Here is a 14,579-nt window from a genome sequence, read left to right on the forward strand (position 1 = left end):
CATGTTTCCCTTCGTAAAATCCTAAGCCTGAGGACGTTAGTATGTACAGTTCAAAAGACACGTATGTATGTAGTTCACGCTCAATAAGTACATTCCGAATGCGACAAATACACGAGTCCTTTCGGAATTTGATAGGAAAGAGGTTTCAGGAAACATTTGAGGGAGGTTGAAAATTTCTGTCTGATGTTGGCAAGGTGTTCAATGAGATTGCTTGTCCTCGGGTAAACCATAAACTCTCCTCCGACCCCAATCCAAAAACCGTCTATCAGCGTCCTGACACCATCTGAAAAGCCCTTCAACTTGCTGATTCCATCTAGTTTGAACTAGATCTAGAAATGGCTTCTCTGGGATACGAGACGCCGCAGATGGGGGTGCTTGTACGAGATTTGGAGTTTCGACTAGGCGCACGCTTTGTACGTGGAGGCTGATTTGTGGAATTTGATGAATTTGGGGATTATAACATGGAAGCAAGAATGATACGGACTCTGTCGATAATTGTTTTGTTCTGCCTCGAGAGGTAAGTAAAAAAAGTGTATGTGTATGTGTTGTGGAGGAAGCGTACCGTTGTTGAATCAAATTGGAGAATCCATAGTAGACCTTTCCAACAACGGGGGGAAAAAGGTAAGAAATGGGTAAAGGATCGTCTCAAACTCTGAGCTTACGCCACCAGCGACAAGTGCCCCGGATACAGGGCCAACAAGGAATGACATGTGGACAAAGTTGGAGGTGAAAGGAAAAGGAAAGAGCGGAACGGTAAATCAAGTTCGCACGCGGGTCGCGCATATTCTGCCACAGTCGGATTGAGGGCGACACAACTCTAAGTAGACAGGCGAATGTATTTTGCATCAAACACTTCGGTACATATTCGAGAAAATCTCCGTACAGATTTGGATGGAGTGCGGACACGAGGATTCACAAATCAGGCGCTTCATACCCCCTAAATTACTCTTCGCTGTCAACATCCGCATCCTCATCGTCGCTTTCAACACCGATAACACCATTGTTACCGCCTTCCTTATCCACCCTTTCCCGAAGCTCTCTTCCAGCAGCCCGGAGTTTAGGTCCGAATGCCTTTCGAGCGCCAAAATTTGCCCCAACATCCCAGATTTGCACCTTGGCCTTTGAGCCACCAGCCGCCACCGTGAGAGGGTCGTCCGGAGAAAATACAGCAGAGAAAACCTTGCCCTGTTGGAATTTGAATGTTGAGACACAATCTTCAAGATCAGCTCGTTACTTACAACACCCAGATCCCGAGACGTCACCAAACTGACGTTTGGTTTGCCTTCAGAATCTTCGTCAATGTTCCATATTTTTACAAGTTTGTCTGCCCCTCCTGTAGCTAAACAGCCTTTGAGATGGGGGTTGACGTCAATACTCGAAGCGGCGCCGTCGTGAGCGGATAGTGTGAACCGCGCAGGTGAAGGTTGATTGAGGTCGGAAGGAAGTGTTCGGACATCAAAATTGAGGACTAAACCATTCTCAAGAGAGACCTGCACGAAAGAGATGATCAGTTTCGACAATGAGATACTTTGATGAAGATCCAACTCACATAGAAACTAGCTTCGTTCCACGGGTCCCAACGCAGCGCTTCAACATCACTCCCCAAGAAGGCACCCACCCCAGTATCCGGCGAACGAGAGTCAAACGTCCGGACAGTACGGTCGTAGCTCCCAGTCAAAAGTACACTGGGATCCTTCTCGTTCCACTGAACCGCCTGTACTTTATCCTTGTGCACATCAAAACTTCTGATCGCACCTCCTTCCCCCCCGTCACCACCTATAGTCGGATCTCTACTCAAATCCCACAATTTGACTGTTCTATCTGCACTCGCGCTCGCTAGCAGATTTCTTTGTTTTTTATTCCAGCTCAGACCCAAGACGGCGTCTACATGATAGCCCTTCTCGACGGCTCGTGCTTTAGTCTTTTTCTTCTTCTTCTTCCCAGTGCCAAGAGGTATAGGTACGTGTGCTTTTGTGCGATCCGGTCGTCCCAGCACAGAGTTCGGGTACATAGCTTCTACCACGTCGAGCGACCATATCTCAATCTCAGGATCGAGCGTGCCTACAGCAATGTAGTTCCCGAAACCGGTGCTTGTAGGGTCGTTGGAAGGCGATGAGGAGGTGGACGCGGGAGGGAAGTCGAGCCATTCGAGGCAGAGTGGGAAATTGGGTAGCATGAGATCATGATGGACGTATAGGTTTTCTTCAGACTCTTCGTAGATGTATATCTCAAGTTGTGAGATGTCATCCTCGGTTTTTGCGATTACAACAAGATTATCGGTGGGTAGGATTTCTAATTCTTCTCGCTCGTTTGCTTCGTCGTCCTTGAGTACTAAAGATCAGGCGAAACTTGACCTCTGAACAAAAATCGATTAGAATACCTCTTTCAACGTGATATAAGGATCCTCCTCGTTGTCCTTGTAGTACGTTAGGCCTTTTATATTGCTGAACGGTCCGATCGCTAGCCATAGTCAGACTGGATCATGGTTGAGAAGAAGAGTAGAACCTCACCCTCTGTGGTCGTATCGTCATCGTATTCGTCCATCTTATACTTGGTCAGATCGTCTTCATTTTTGTCTTTACGGGGTTGGGGTGTCTCATCAACATCCATAGCATCTGAATCTTCACTTGTAGTGTAACGACCTAAATCGAGGTGAATGGAGAGGTTTGGGGGACCTTAAACTCACTCAACCCATTCATCCTCATCGTCCTCTCCTTCTCCTGCTCCTTCATCTTCTGCACCTTTTCCCATCATTTTTGCCGCCTCATGAGCTCGCTTGAGCTCTGTCCGGGCGTCTTCAAGTTCGATATTTGCAAGAGCACTGACACGCTCTAGTTCGTTGTCGTCAAGAACATATCTTGGGGGATGTTGTACAGCAACTCCTCGACGAACCCAGGCCACAGAAGATATGAGGTTGCTCATCACGAGAGCATTGAAAAAAATTCTAACTTTCGAACGTTGGCAAAAAAATGTAATTCAGACTCCGCCAGGTCATCGGTTCCGGCATATAAGCGCCTGTCTTTTCCTCGTCGTCACACGGTTCAGCTGTTGTTCAAAATCTCGTACATCATATGTTCTCCATAATACCTGAAATTACCTATGATTCAAAACAGCTAATACTTTGGCGACGATGGTGATAAATTGAACCGTTGAAGCTCACCGCATGTGTGACTTGACAGCAGAAATGGTATAAGGTGCTGCGTGTTCTTCGACCATTTCCTCAGACTAACTCACTTCCAGCTACGACAAAGAATAGTAATCTCAAGATCATACGAGCCGAAGAGGGTCTTTTGGAGCTCGATCAATGAAGATGGCTTATTCCTAGATTTGGGCCAAGGCACGAGGCTCAAATCGGAGGATAAGATAGTGGCAGTGAGATAAGTGCACTTGACGCGTCAGATAATCTCGACGCGTCAGTTTGTTTACTTCCTGCGCTCATCTCACTGCTCCTCAAATTTGTCGTTTATTATGACTGGAATCGAAAATCCCGCTCAACCTCTCACCATTCAGCAAAAAGAGTTCTTAGTCAAGAAGAACTCTTTATCCAACAACGAACGACAACCGCGAACATGTGTCTCGGACCTCGTTATAACCCTTTTTAGTAAACTGGCGATAATTCCGAAGATCAAGAAGATCCACGACATCAAGGCAAAGAACGAGGAGCGTAGGATGAAGGATATAGCCTTTTTACAAGGAGACTCTCTGGATCCAGCCTCCCCTCAAGCCTCGGTATGGGACCTCTCTACCGATGAACTCCAAGAGCTGGTGGATTCGAAGGATATGCTAGAAGAAGCGAGACCTTACCTAGAAGGAAAGGTATATAAGGAGCTGTTGGAGATGCAGAAGAAACTGGAGCCAAAGGCTTCATCTGACGAGTCCGATAAGAGCCGGCTCTATGCGCCCGATTTCGAAGAGATCGAATACACTTCGATGGACTCTCCTGACATCGAATTTCCTACAGATCTCATAGTTTCCCTAAACCACAATCCGAAAAAGTCCCCTTACCTCGGTATTTTTCACCCAGAAAGTCTCAGAATCATTGTTCGAGAACTTGCCAGTATCAAGACAAAGAAAGTCGCTTCGCTTCGCTCTGATAAAAAAACCACCATCCTCGATCTCGACGACCTCCTCGGCAAACTCAAAGTCAAAACTGACGATCCTTTTGAAGGTCTTCCCGATGCATACGATTGTATCGAAGCCATGGAAGGACTGTGCAGATTTGAATCTATCAGGGACTCGAAAGGAGAGAAAGGAATTCACTACAAATTTATGCACGCTCACTGCCTTTATTTCAAGAATAAACCAGACTCGAAAAAATACTACAAATGGTGGAAGCCAGTTGAACTCGAACTCCGTCAAAGACGCTTCGAAAGCATGGTCAAGTTCAGCAGACCGGCTTACGATGACCAGTGGATTTTAATGCAGGCCAAAGCAGACGCGGAGATGGCTTCCGAGTCAAAATGGGCGGAGCTAGAATTGAGAATGGCGAGGCATTGTGAAGAAGACGTACGGAAACGCAAGTCGTACCCCAACCGTGATGACGATTCGAGGGACTCTCGATTTCGCCGGCCCTTTCAGTCGGGCAATGGAGGTAACTCATCGTCGGACCTCTATTGCATTGCTTGTTCACGACGAGGACACTCGGCGAAGACGCACAGTACCTCAGACCCCTCCCCACTCTGGGTTTCCCTCAAGCACAAGATACTCTACCACCCCGTCTCCCAAAAACCCCTTTGCGGCAGATTCAACATATTCAGTACCAGCAAGGGTGACAGAGACGGAAAATGTACCGACTGTAATTCAGAGCACGTCTGCTCTTTCTGCGGAAAATCAGACCATCATGCCCTGGGCTGGAAGTGTCGTCAGAAACCCTATGAACGTCGTTGAGTGGCTTGAGATGTCTCGCCCTCCGCGTCTACTCTACACTGACTTTTCCTCTACTATACACCGCCGCACACACGCCACCTCCTCCTCTCCAGATTCTTTCAAAAATTTTTCCCGCATTGTTACCCCATACGATGCCTCAGCTTTTCAGCAGAAACTACAGCTCCATAATCTTACTCAACATTATCCTCTCCTCGTCAATAACCTTAACAAGGGCTTTCCGCTGGGCACAATGCCCATCCTTGATAGGACCATAATCATTCCCAATAACAACTCTTGTATCGAACATGCTTCGATGGTAAACGAATACATCGTCGACGAACTTAAAGACGGTCGTTTCTGCGGCCCTTTCACCAAAGGAAGGATGGAAGAAATTATGGGAGGCCCATTCTATGCCTCCCCTCCTATCGTGGCGGTCCAAGATGAAGGACCAGGTCTTCCGCCGAAGAAGAGGATTTGTAGACATCTTTCCAAAGACTCGAAACTTCTCCCAGCCGTCAACTCCTTCATCAACAAGACCGATTTTCCTACCCATTTCGATATGGTGACTGGCTTTGCCGATATGGTAAGTTCTTTTCTGTACATTTACTGAAACTTTTATTCGTTCCTTGCCGTCCTTATGGGACTCTCAAATGTCATGAAGACGACGATACCCTAGCCATGACCCACAGTGGGCTAAAAGTCGCCATTGCCGTACTTGATAGTCAGGTACAGGGCCATAAGTTCCTTGCTATACCTAACAGTCGGGTATAGGGCCTATGTCCAGTTTGCCATACTCGGTAGTCGAGTATAGGGCTTCCATTTAATAGTTCAAAGTTTTTTTCGAGCACAGGGCTCATTCAACCTCACATAGGTCGCTTGTGCCCCAGAGGGCTTTCAAGCTTGTACAGTCGACATCGCGAAATTTCACTGAACTCGCCCAGTATTGCCGGATCACAAACCTTTCTTGGTAGTACAAGGCAAAGTAGGCGAATTCTACATAGATAATAATTTCCCATTCGGCGCATCATCAGCTAGCTCAAACTCAGGGATGATCGCAAACGCCATGGTGGATATCTGGCAAGCCGAAAACGTACAGCCAATCAAGAAATATGAGGATGATATTATTGTCGGCCGCTGCCCAAAGCAACGGAAATTAACCGACGGATCTTATGTCAAGATAGATCTGCTACAATCTCCACACTCCTCGACCCTTCATTCTTCCCAATCCCTTCTTCCATTCAACCCCGACAAACCCGACGAATCATTATTCCTTTACGACTACGACAAACCTCAGATGATGGAACGTATTAGTAGCCTCCGTACTCCTTGGCATCTTTCTAAAGGTGACAAGTATTTCGTTTGGATCACAGTTTTCCTCGGATTTCTATGGGACCTTCCCAGGCGAAGAGTATCCCTCCCAGAAACAAAACGCCTCAAATACCTGCACCGAGTTGTCACCTTCATTGACCGATATAACGGATCTAAATGCCCCTTAGAAGAAATCGACAAGATTCACGGCACACTATGCCACTGCGCCTTCATCTATTGAGAAGGTCGCACACACCTCGCATCACTATCAAACTTTGGTGCCACTTTTAAAGGAGGCCACTTCATACGAAGATGGACACCTAGATCGGTAAAGGACGATTTACAATGGTGGACAAGGGCGCTTTCCGACGCCACTCGTTACAGACAACTCCTTCCAAAAATGTCGACACTAGACCTCGATATCTACGTTGACGCCTCAACCACATGGGGTATAGGTGTCATTATCGACGGCAAATGGGCCGCTTATCAACTGAAGCCGGACTGGAAGTTTACAGGCACCTCTGTAGGCTGAGACATTTGTTGGCTTGAAACAATTGCTATCGAGTTGGCAGTATATCACTTAGCCGAGAAGAATGTGAAAGACCAAGACGTTATCATAAATTCAGACAACCAGGGAGCTATTGGCGCGGTGATTAAATCTCGCTCGCCAAACCTCTGGATTAACCTATCAGCCCATCGCATGTACTCTATATGCCTTGAACATTACTCCCCAGCTCGCTTATGTCACATCTGCACAGAATCCGGCTGACCCCATCTCGCGCGGAGATTTAGGTCAGCCAGAGGACAAACTCCTTCAGGCCTTCGCTCTCCCAGAGGCCCTCTCCGAAGTCCTCATATATGTTTAAACATCTTCGTAGAGTGCCGTCGGTTAACTCCGACGAGAGATTGGTCGAACCGCATTTCAAATGGCTACAACTCATGCTCCTTCCTCATTCCATGGACCAAGACTACAAAGCAAGAAGGTGCTCAAGTCGTCCTCACCTCACGCCCGAAGGATTTTCAAGACATCTGTCCTGTCAATGCAGTCGCAAATCACTTACGTGTCAATGCCAACACTCCTGACTCATTCCCCCTCTTCTCGTATGTCGACGAAGACGGTACTCCCTGACGAGAGTGTGAGATGGAGAGGAATTACTTATTACTCCGAGTGAGCTCTGGTTGAGCTTTAATACCTACAAGTAAGTATCTAGAATTTTCTTGTATGTACTTTATTTAAATGAGAATGTAAATGTATATACATGGATGTCCAAGAGTGGAGTCGGCAATCGCGACGCCACGTCCACTGGGATCCACAAATCCCGTGACACTCCCCCTCAAGCACGACACATCCCGAGAAGGCCTACGAGGCGTTCGTGCTTGCTTCGTTCGAGTCCCTTTGTAAGAATATCTGCCGCATTGTCCTCGGATTGCATCATGTAGATTTCTTCTTCAAGCTTGCCATTGAGATATGCCCCTATGACATCAACAACGTGAATTTTAAGTTGGTAGTGGGCAGCAAGTGCGAGAAGGAGCCTAATCGTTTCAATACGAACGACGGGTGCAAATGTTTCGTCATAATCGATGCCGGGGATCTGGGAAAAACCCTTGGCGACAAGACGGGCCTTGTACCGTGTGATTTTTCCGGTTTCGTCGCGTTTCACACGAAAGACCCATTTATTTGATATTGGGGTCCGATTTGCTGGACATGATGTAAGCGTGTACGTGTTCAATCTCTCGAGCTGGGCGATTTCGGCATCCATCGCTTCTTTCCATTTTGGCCAGTCGGATCGCGTTTTCGCTTCGGATATGGTGAGTGGTTCATTTGCTAACGGATCAGCGACTGCCGAGAAGGAAAAAGTAGCGAAATCGCCGGAAGTTTGTGCCACTCTGGTTTTCCAGGCATCAGGCTTTTTCGGCGAGCGGGCGTCGGGATTATTTAATAGTCTATAGTTGACTGGGTTTTTTGTAGCTCGCGGATACACGGTACGGGATGGAGCTGGGATTTTTGTGGTGGGTGAAGAAGTGGATGGGGCGGCCGGGTCAATGGAGGGTTGAGTGGGTGGAATGGTGGAATTCGGCTGCTCAGGGAGTGGGGGAGGTGGGTCTGTACTGCTCTCGCTTGCCGGTAACTCGGATTCGGTGGTGATTGGACTTTCGAATGGTGCGTGTGAATTTTCGGATGGTGTATGCTCCCCCTCGAGTGCCGGCAAGGGATTAATTTCGGAATTACCCGGGTTTCTGTCAGTTGTAAAGATGACGTTACGTGACGTTAAGACTTTGCGGGTTTCCGGGTTGTAGTAACGCCAGGCGCGAGAGTCTTCGGATAAGCCCATAAAGCGGAAGGGTCGCGATTTTGGGGTGAGCTTTTGGTTTTTGCCGTCTTGTTGGAGTACCCAACATGGCGAACCAAATTCGTACAGTGTGCTAACATTTGGTTTCTTTCCCCAAAAGGCTTCATTGGGTGTGACGTCACGGTCGAGGCCACGCGTGGGAGAACGGTTTTTGAGGTAGACGGCATAAGCGATAGCTTCCGGCCATAGAAACAGTGGGAGATCATGTTCGGCTAGCATAGCCCGGGTGTGTTCAACAATGGTGCGGTTTAGTCGTTCGGCGACGCCGTTCTGTTGAGGTGAGTGCGGCGCCGTGTATTCACACCGTATCCCTTTTTCGGCTAAAAATTGTCTGACTTCGGCAGAGACATACTCTCCGCCATTATCGAATCGGAACGCTTTGAGCTTCTTGCCGGTTTGGGTTGTGATGTAGGCCTCATAGTTACGTATTTTGACATCAACTTCTGATTTCCTTTTCATAAAAAACAGTACAGTGCGACGAGTGGCACCATCAGTGAAGGTAATGAAGTACCGTTCACGTGAGATTCCGTTAATGCGAGAGGGTCCCCAAACATCGGTAAACGTAATTTCCCCAATTTCCGTGTATTTGGTTTCTGACTCATTTGGAAAGGGGAAAACATGCTGTTTGGCACGTACACATGCCTTGCATTCAAATGTGAGTGTACTATTGGTGTCAACATTCATACCATCAACCATGCCCTTGTCTTTTAGGAGTTTTATAGACTTGGGTGATATGTGTCCAAAAGCACAGTGCCATTCTCTCCAAGAACGGGTAGTGGGATTGGTGGGGAAGGCAAGTGTGGGAGTTTCAGGGGAGGAATCATGTGTGGTGATTTTCGGGGATGGGAAACGAGAAGTACGGGTTATAGTAACAACATAGAGATTTCCGACGCGCTTGGCGTGGATAACCTCGCGTGACGAAGTGCCGGGGGAGAATACAGACATGTAGTCTTTGGCACATTTGACAGTGAACCCTGCATGAGTCATGCGGCCAAGCGAGATGAGGTTGAATGGTGAATTGGGAACATGTAGGGATCCCTGAAGCGTGATGTTGAAAGCACGGGTGCCGTTGTGGGCTGCGATGTGGGCGTCACCTTTTCCGAGTGCGGGTGACTGTCCAAATCCGGTAACGGAGTTTCCGGGGGTCTCGGTATAAGTTGAAAAGTAAGATTTGTTACGGATTATGTGGCTAGTAGTACCGGAATCTATTAACCATGTGTCGGGAGGGAGTCTGGAAGCAGCTTCCTGAGCCATGAATGCATATTCCGGCTCAGACTGGACAGATGATTCTTCCTGTGTGACGTGGGAGCGATTATTTCGAGATCGGGATTGTTTTGAACGCTCAAAATTTTGCCGTTTTTGTTCGGGAGTGAAGGTTTTTCCGGCGGCTGTGTCCCGGCATTCGTCCTTGACATGCCCGAGGCGACCGCAGCCATAACAAGTGACGTTTGGCAATTTCCGGCGTTGATGGCCCTTACTGGCCTTTCCTGCTGCGAGTGCGACGTCGTCCGAACTTGGTTTGGCCTCCTTTCGGCGGGCCTGTTCCAATATCCGGGCAATGAGCTTAGTTGAATCGGAAAGTGAGGTTGTGTCGACACCCTGGATGAATGGATTCCAGGATTCAGGGAGGGAGGTGAGGAGAGTGATGGAAAATTCATCATCAGTGATTTTGGAATCAAGGCTGGCTAGTTGCTGTCTGTATCGTGTCATAGTCCGAATATGCTCTTCGATGTCTTCGCCGTCTTGGCACTGGGCACGAAACAGTTTTCGGCGCGCTAGCACAATGCCAATGGCACCTTTGGGTTGGTACATGTCGGACAGTATTTTCCACGCTGCGGCTGAAGATGCCGCATCGGAAATGTATACGAGGGGTTCGTCGCCGACCCTGAGACGGATGGCGGAAAGGGCTTGACGGTCCCTTTTCCCCCAAGCCTTAATTTCGGACTCAGGTAGGTTGGTAGGTTTGGACGATGTGCCGAGAGCATAGTCTTCGAGGCCCATGTCTGTAAGGATGTCGAGCATCTTGATCTTCCAGGTGGAGTAATTCTCGACACCTGAAAGATGCTGGATACGGTATGCGCTGGATGTTGCCGAGTCGGTTGTAGACATGTTATGAAGGCTGAGAGCGACAGTGAAGGACGAGAGTGGATGCGAGTTGATTCAGTTGGGGCCGGGGACCATAACCTGACGAGAGTGTGAGATGGAGAGGAATTACTTATTACTCCGAGTGAGCTCTGGTTGAGCTTTAATACCTACAAGTAAGTATCTAGAATTTTCTTGTATGTACTTTATTTAAATGAGAATGTAAATGTATATACATGGATGTCCAAGAGTGGAGTCGGCAATCGCGACGCCACGTCCACTGGGATCCACAAATCCCGTGACACTCCCACCATATACACCAAATCTGAATTCCTCACTTTCTGTCGCATTATCTGGCAAGAAGCCTCTCTGTATTACATCTTTGGACACAGCTTTCGCATCGGAGGAGCTGTAGAACTTCTCTTGGCTGGTGTTCCCCCTGAAGTTGTAGCTGCCACTGGCGGCTGGAATTCTCTAGCTTTTTTAGTATATTGGCGTAAAATCTCCTCTATCATTCCTCAGTTCACATCCAAAGCTTACTCTTTATCTCGCATTCAGCACATAGATAAACAGATCAACACTTTTAGAAAAAATAATAGCATATCCAGTACAGTAGTAAACCTCGCCATTGAAGGCCTGGACCTATCCGACGATTAATGCATGTACAGAGTTGTTCAATTATATCTGTATTCATATTTATAATTCTCGCACTCACTCAGTTTGGGGGGGTCCAGTTTGGGCTTCGTCAAAGCCGGCACCTGTACGTCAGAGCAAGTGCTCGTTTTGGGCATAACAGGCTCCGTCTTTTTCTCAGCCCACTTGGTGCCCCGAGCGCTCAGGCTGGCCTTGGTCGCGTTTGGCGTTCTTTGGCAACGCGTAAGATCACGGGCATTTCACGTGCCCCCTTTTCGCGAGCCCAAGCCAGCCTCTGGCAAACCCACCTACTGAGATATAGCAAGAGTAGATGTTCTACCATACAGCATGAGTAGATATTATATGATATAGCATTATATATCCTCTCGTAGATATCATATATGATATGCTACATACAGTTCCTTATTCTATACTAAGAAACGGAACTAGCTTATCGCCGCTTGAGAGACATCGAAGAAGAGGTTGCGCCGCTGTTGTAGTCTCCAAATCCTTTGAACAATTGAAGGCAGGATCCGGTGAAAAGGCGAACTCGGTGTTAAGTGAATGCCAGCCGTTCTTCTTTCCAATAGATTTAAACATCATGTTGGCGGTGTTGTTCCCGTCTCAAAGACGTAGCAATAGAATAGACATCCAGCTCAAGATGCGGGGTAACCGAAGTAACCGACGTGGCGGAGTCTGAAATGTTTCCATATTGAGCGCCCGATCTACATCAATGATTGAGCGCCTTCCCGCCCGTACCCGCCTCCGCTTCCAAGCTGTCTGAACGGGTTCTTGTGCTCAACGGCTGTACAATGTCCCGGCCACGGTGACCATGGATGAATCTCAATATTTTCCAACCGGAGGCATCCGAGGATGTAGTTATTAGCTGTCAGTGCCACATCTTGGTATAAAACGCCTCATCTTGGCGCTGCTCCATTCGGGCTTGCTCTCATCCATCATCATGGCTCAGGTCAGTTATCGACTCTTTTTTTCTGTTCTGACCATCCCAGCTCACGAACACATAGCCTCCACGTTTATCGAGGATACCTACCCCAATCTCTCATTTCCTCGGCTATCGTCCTTCGCCGCCAGGGAAAGTCCCAGACTACCTCGTCTGGTTTTGGTCATTCATCGGTGCTTTTTGTGGGATTGCCCTCCTCCAAGCTGTATTCAGTCAAGCCCATTACTTCACCGAACGGGGCGTTCCTTCTATCATTGCGAGTTATGTACGTTGTTCATGTTTGCTTAGTCCCCTGGCCACCGTTGATCTCAGCGCTTTCTTTCCATAGGGAGCTTCAGCTGTCTTGATCTACGGTGCTATAGAGGCACCGCTAGCTCAACCTCGAGCACTCCTCGGAGGGTATGCTGGTCTTTAAGTCCTTTCTGCACATCGCAGGCTCATTGTCATCAGTCACTTCGTAGGGGCTCTTTTAGGCGTTTGCATAACCAAGTTGTTCCGCCTTCTTCCAACTGAAGAACGCTATCTCGAACTCGAATGGCTAGCTGGTTCATTATGCTGCGCAGTCGCAATCGTAGCCATGCAGATCACGTCAACCACGCATCCACCTGCAGGTAAAGATAAATGGGACTGTTTCTTCAGGGGCTAAGTTGATTTTTTTCCCCTCAACTTGCAGGTGCTACGGCCCTTTTGGCCGCAACCAACAAGGAGATCCGTGACATGGGCTGGTACTATTTGCCAGTTGTCCTTCTGAGCTCAACTCTCGCCTTGGTCGTCGCTTTGTTGATTAACAACATTCAGCGGCGATACCCTACCTTCTGGTTCGAGCCTGCAACTGCACCTCAACCAGTCAAACCACCACCGCCTCCTAACAACAATTCAGAGAAAAGTTCGCCAAACACTTCTGGTACTGTCACCCCGGCTGAAGCCGAAGTTTGAAAGTGATCCAGGATTTCCTGGGTTTCTTTTTTTCTTCTTTTTCTTACGATTAACTGTTTACGTGACGTTGATCACCCACGATACCGCCGAATTATCTGTATGCATATTAATGATAGAGTTCGAATGATGAATGTACCTGATTTATGGTCCGTTTCCTGCGCACTCAGATGTCGAAGTATACCTCGATCTACGTACGGGATCTCGGATGAAAGAACCTGCGCCCTAGATTCTCTCCCATGGTAGGTCCACCCAAGTGTCCACAATCTCCCGTTCCTCGTAAATAGTCATCCCAAAGTCTCGATGACTATTGATACGGTTGTGATGATACTCCTCCATCTGAGGATCAGGCCACAGGCTTGAAGAGCGGTTCGATATCACCATGATCTGCGAAGAGCGTGGTACAACGATCGACAAGCTTCCATATCTGTATAGGACTCCCATCAGATCAAATTTGAGCAAGATGTTGGTTTCGTTTTGAGGAACATGTCTGATAAGAGTTACAAAGTATTGATTATATGACGCGTGTGGCCTGCCATAAAAGATGAGAATGCACCAAAAAAAATCTAGTTGTCCTTAAACACGAACCTCTCCGGTCTCCACATAATGTACCCATCCAGTAACCTTGGTGCCCTTCAACACAAGTGGGTTCGTTCTCAAAAACTCTACATCGTTCTTCACGGATTCTTCCAGGTCGTTAAATTCGAGAAAGTCTATTTTGTCTATCTCTTTTGCCGCTTCAATATTAGAAGGATCCGAGTTCTTCACGAGCTGTCGAAGGTCTGGTGTCGTGAATTGCACCATACCGCAACCTGTGTGGTGGTAGACGGCGATTTCACGTGTGCCGAGAAGACGTTGGGAAATGATAATGCTCCGAAGGGCGTCGCGCCTGAAAAACACAGATAGAAACCCCTTCATAAGAAAGAAAGAAAATGAGGTGTTGTGAATGGTACGCACGCCATCCCTCCTGCATTACGAATGATATGTGCATCTCCTTCTTTTATATCGAGCTGTTTGAAGGGACTTTCGCAAAGATAATCAACTAAAGAACGTAGCGATTCAGAACTGGGAAGCGACTACTTGATTCGAGCGTCCATGCAGGTCACTGTATAGTTTTGTGATCAATGTCAGTCCTCTTTCAGATAATTGAACGACACTGACGTATGATGAGTTTTTTGGCAGGGGGTAACGCGATCGTTTGTTGCGGTTCCTGAGAATACAGTCAAGTCCTTTTCGCTGAAAATTTGTACATCTGTCACGAACATTTTGTCTATGGGCAGAGCTGGAAACGCAGTATCGCAAGGTTGTATGGCCAAAACGCTTGGGGTAGAGCGCGTTATGTGAGCGTAGGAAGGCAGATGCAAATCGTGTTTTAATCATGGGTCCAGACTGGTCGAAAAGACCGCAGTAAAAAAAAACACCCACACATGTTACGTGGTCACGTG

General features: G+C 47.7%; 4 protein-coding genes across 6 annotated transcripts; 2 read left to right on the forward strand and 2 right to left on the reverse strand.

The window, feature by feature from the left end:
- Positions 1 to 818: 818 nt before the first annotated feature.
- E1B28_011108 (uncharacterized protein) lies at positions 819 to 2,961 on the reverse strand. Of its 3 annotated transcripts, none has more exons than XM_043156107.1 (6): positions 2,692 to 2,961; positions 2,511 to 2,642; positions 2,381 to 2,460; positions 1,550 to 2,323; positions 1,239 to 1,490; positions 819 to 1,185 (listed from the first exon to the last, which is right to left on the reverse strand). In XM_043156107.1, exons 1-6 carry the CDS (start codon positions 2,693 to 2,695, stop codon positions 943 to 945), a joined length of 1,485 nt encoding a protein of 494 aa, XP_043005891.1. In that variant the 5' UTR covers positions 2,696 to 2,961; the 3' UTR covers positions 819 to 942. The 3 variants fall into 3 exon arrangements, with proteins under 3 accessions (XP_043005891.1, XP_043005890.1, XP_043005892.1); XM_043156106.1 differs by having other exon boundaries at positions 2,511 to 2,626; positions 2,687 to 2,961; XM_043156108.1 differs by having other exon boundaries at positions 2,511 to 2,961.
- Positions 2,962 to 3,424: 463 nt separating this feature from the next.
- E1B28_011109 (uncharacterized protein) lies at positions 3,425 to 5,379 on the forward strand. Its single transcript, XM_043160786.1, has one exon. The coding sequence runs from the start codon at positions 3,469 to 3,471 to the stop codon at positions 4,885 to 4,887; it is 1,419 nt and encodes a 472-aa protein (XP_043005893.1). The 5' UTR covers positions 3,425 to 3,468; the 3' UTR covers positions 4,888 to 5,379.
- Positions 5,380 to 11,998: 6,619 nt separating this feature from the next.
- E1B28_011110 (uncharacterized protein) lies at positions 11,999 to 13,300 on the forward strand. Its single transcript, XM_043156109.1, has 5 exons — positions 11,999 to 12,210; positions 12,266 to 12,466; positions 12,530 to 12,600; positions 12,652 to 12,812; positions 12,875 to 13,300. Exons 1-5 carry the CDS (start codon positions 12,202 to 12,204, stop codon positions 13,135 to 13,137), a joined length of 705 nt encoding a protein of 234 aa, XP_043005894.1. The 5' UTR covers positions 11,999 to 12,201; the 3' UTR covers positions 13,138 to 13,300.
- A 290-nt stretch (positions 13,301 to 13,590) lies between these two features.
- Positions 13,591 to 14,516, reverse strand: E1B28_011111 (uncharacterized protein). The gene is made up of 6 exons (XM_043156110.1): positions 14,398 to 14,516; positions 14,296 to 14,344; positions 14,215 to 14,239; positions 14,092 to 14,157; positions 13,723 to 14,023; positions 13,591 to 13,666 (listed from the first exon to the last, which is right to left on the reverse strand). Exons 1-6 carry the CDS (start codon positions 14,512 to 14,514, stop codon positions 13,649 to 13,651), a joined length of 576 nt encoding a protein of 191 aa, XP_043005895.1. The 5' UTR covers positions 14,515 to 14,516; the 3' UTR covers positions 13,591 to 13,648.
- Between the last annotated feature and the right edge of the window lie 63 nt (positions 14,517 to 14,579).

The sequence above is a fragment of the Marasmius oreades genome, chromosome 7, assembly GCF_018924745.1.
Source record: "Marasmius oreades isolate 03SP1 chromosome 7, whole genome shotgun sequence".
In the NCBI taxonomy this organism is placed as follows: Eukaryota; Fungi; Basidiomycota; class Agaricomycetes; order Agaricales; family Marasmiaceae; genus Marasmius; species Marasmius oreades.

Excerpts from the sequence above, each read along its gene's own strand:
- E1B28_011108 (XM_043156106.1), bottom strand. The coding sequence starts at position 2,922 with ATGAGCAACCTCATATCTTCTGTGGCCTGGGTTCGTCGAGGAGTTGCT. Across the intron at positions 2,324-2,380 it reads CTTATATCACGTTGAAAGAG|GACGACGAAGCAAACGAGCG; the intron begins GTATTCTAATCG and ends TTAGTACTCAAG. Across the intron at positions 1,491-1,549 it reads GGAACGAAGCTAGTTTCTAT|GTCTCTCTTGAGAATGGTTT; the intron begins GTGAGTTGGATC and ends TCTTTCGTGCAG.
- E1B28_011109 (XM_043160786.1), top strand. The coding sequence starts at position 3,469 with ATGACTGGAATCGAAAATCCCGCTCAACCTCTCACCATTCAGCAAAAA.
- E1B28_011110 (XM_043156109.1), top strand. Across the intron at positions 12,601-12,651 it reads CCTCGAGCACTCCTCGGAGG|TCACTTCGTAGGGGCTCTTT; the intron begins GTATGCTGGTCT and ends CATTGTCATCAG. Across the intron at positions 12,813-12,874 it reads AACCACGCATCCACCTGCAG|GTGCTACGGCCCTTTTGGCC; the intron begins GTAAAGATAAAT and ends CTCAACTTGCAG.
- E1B28_011111 (XM_043156110.1), bottom strand. The coding sequence starts at position 14,514 with ATGATTAAAACACGATTTGCATCTGCCTTCCTACGCTCACATAACGCG. Across the intron at positions 14,345-14,397 it reads GCTCTGCCCATAGACAAAAT|GAACCGCAACAAACGATCGC; the intron begins GTTCGTGACAGA and ends CTGTATTCTCAG. Across the intron at positions 14,158-14,214 it reads TGCATGGACGCTCGAATCAA|TCCCTTCAAACAGCTCGATA; the intron begins GTAGTCGCTTCC and ends TCTTTGCGAAAG.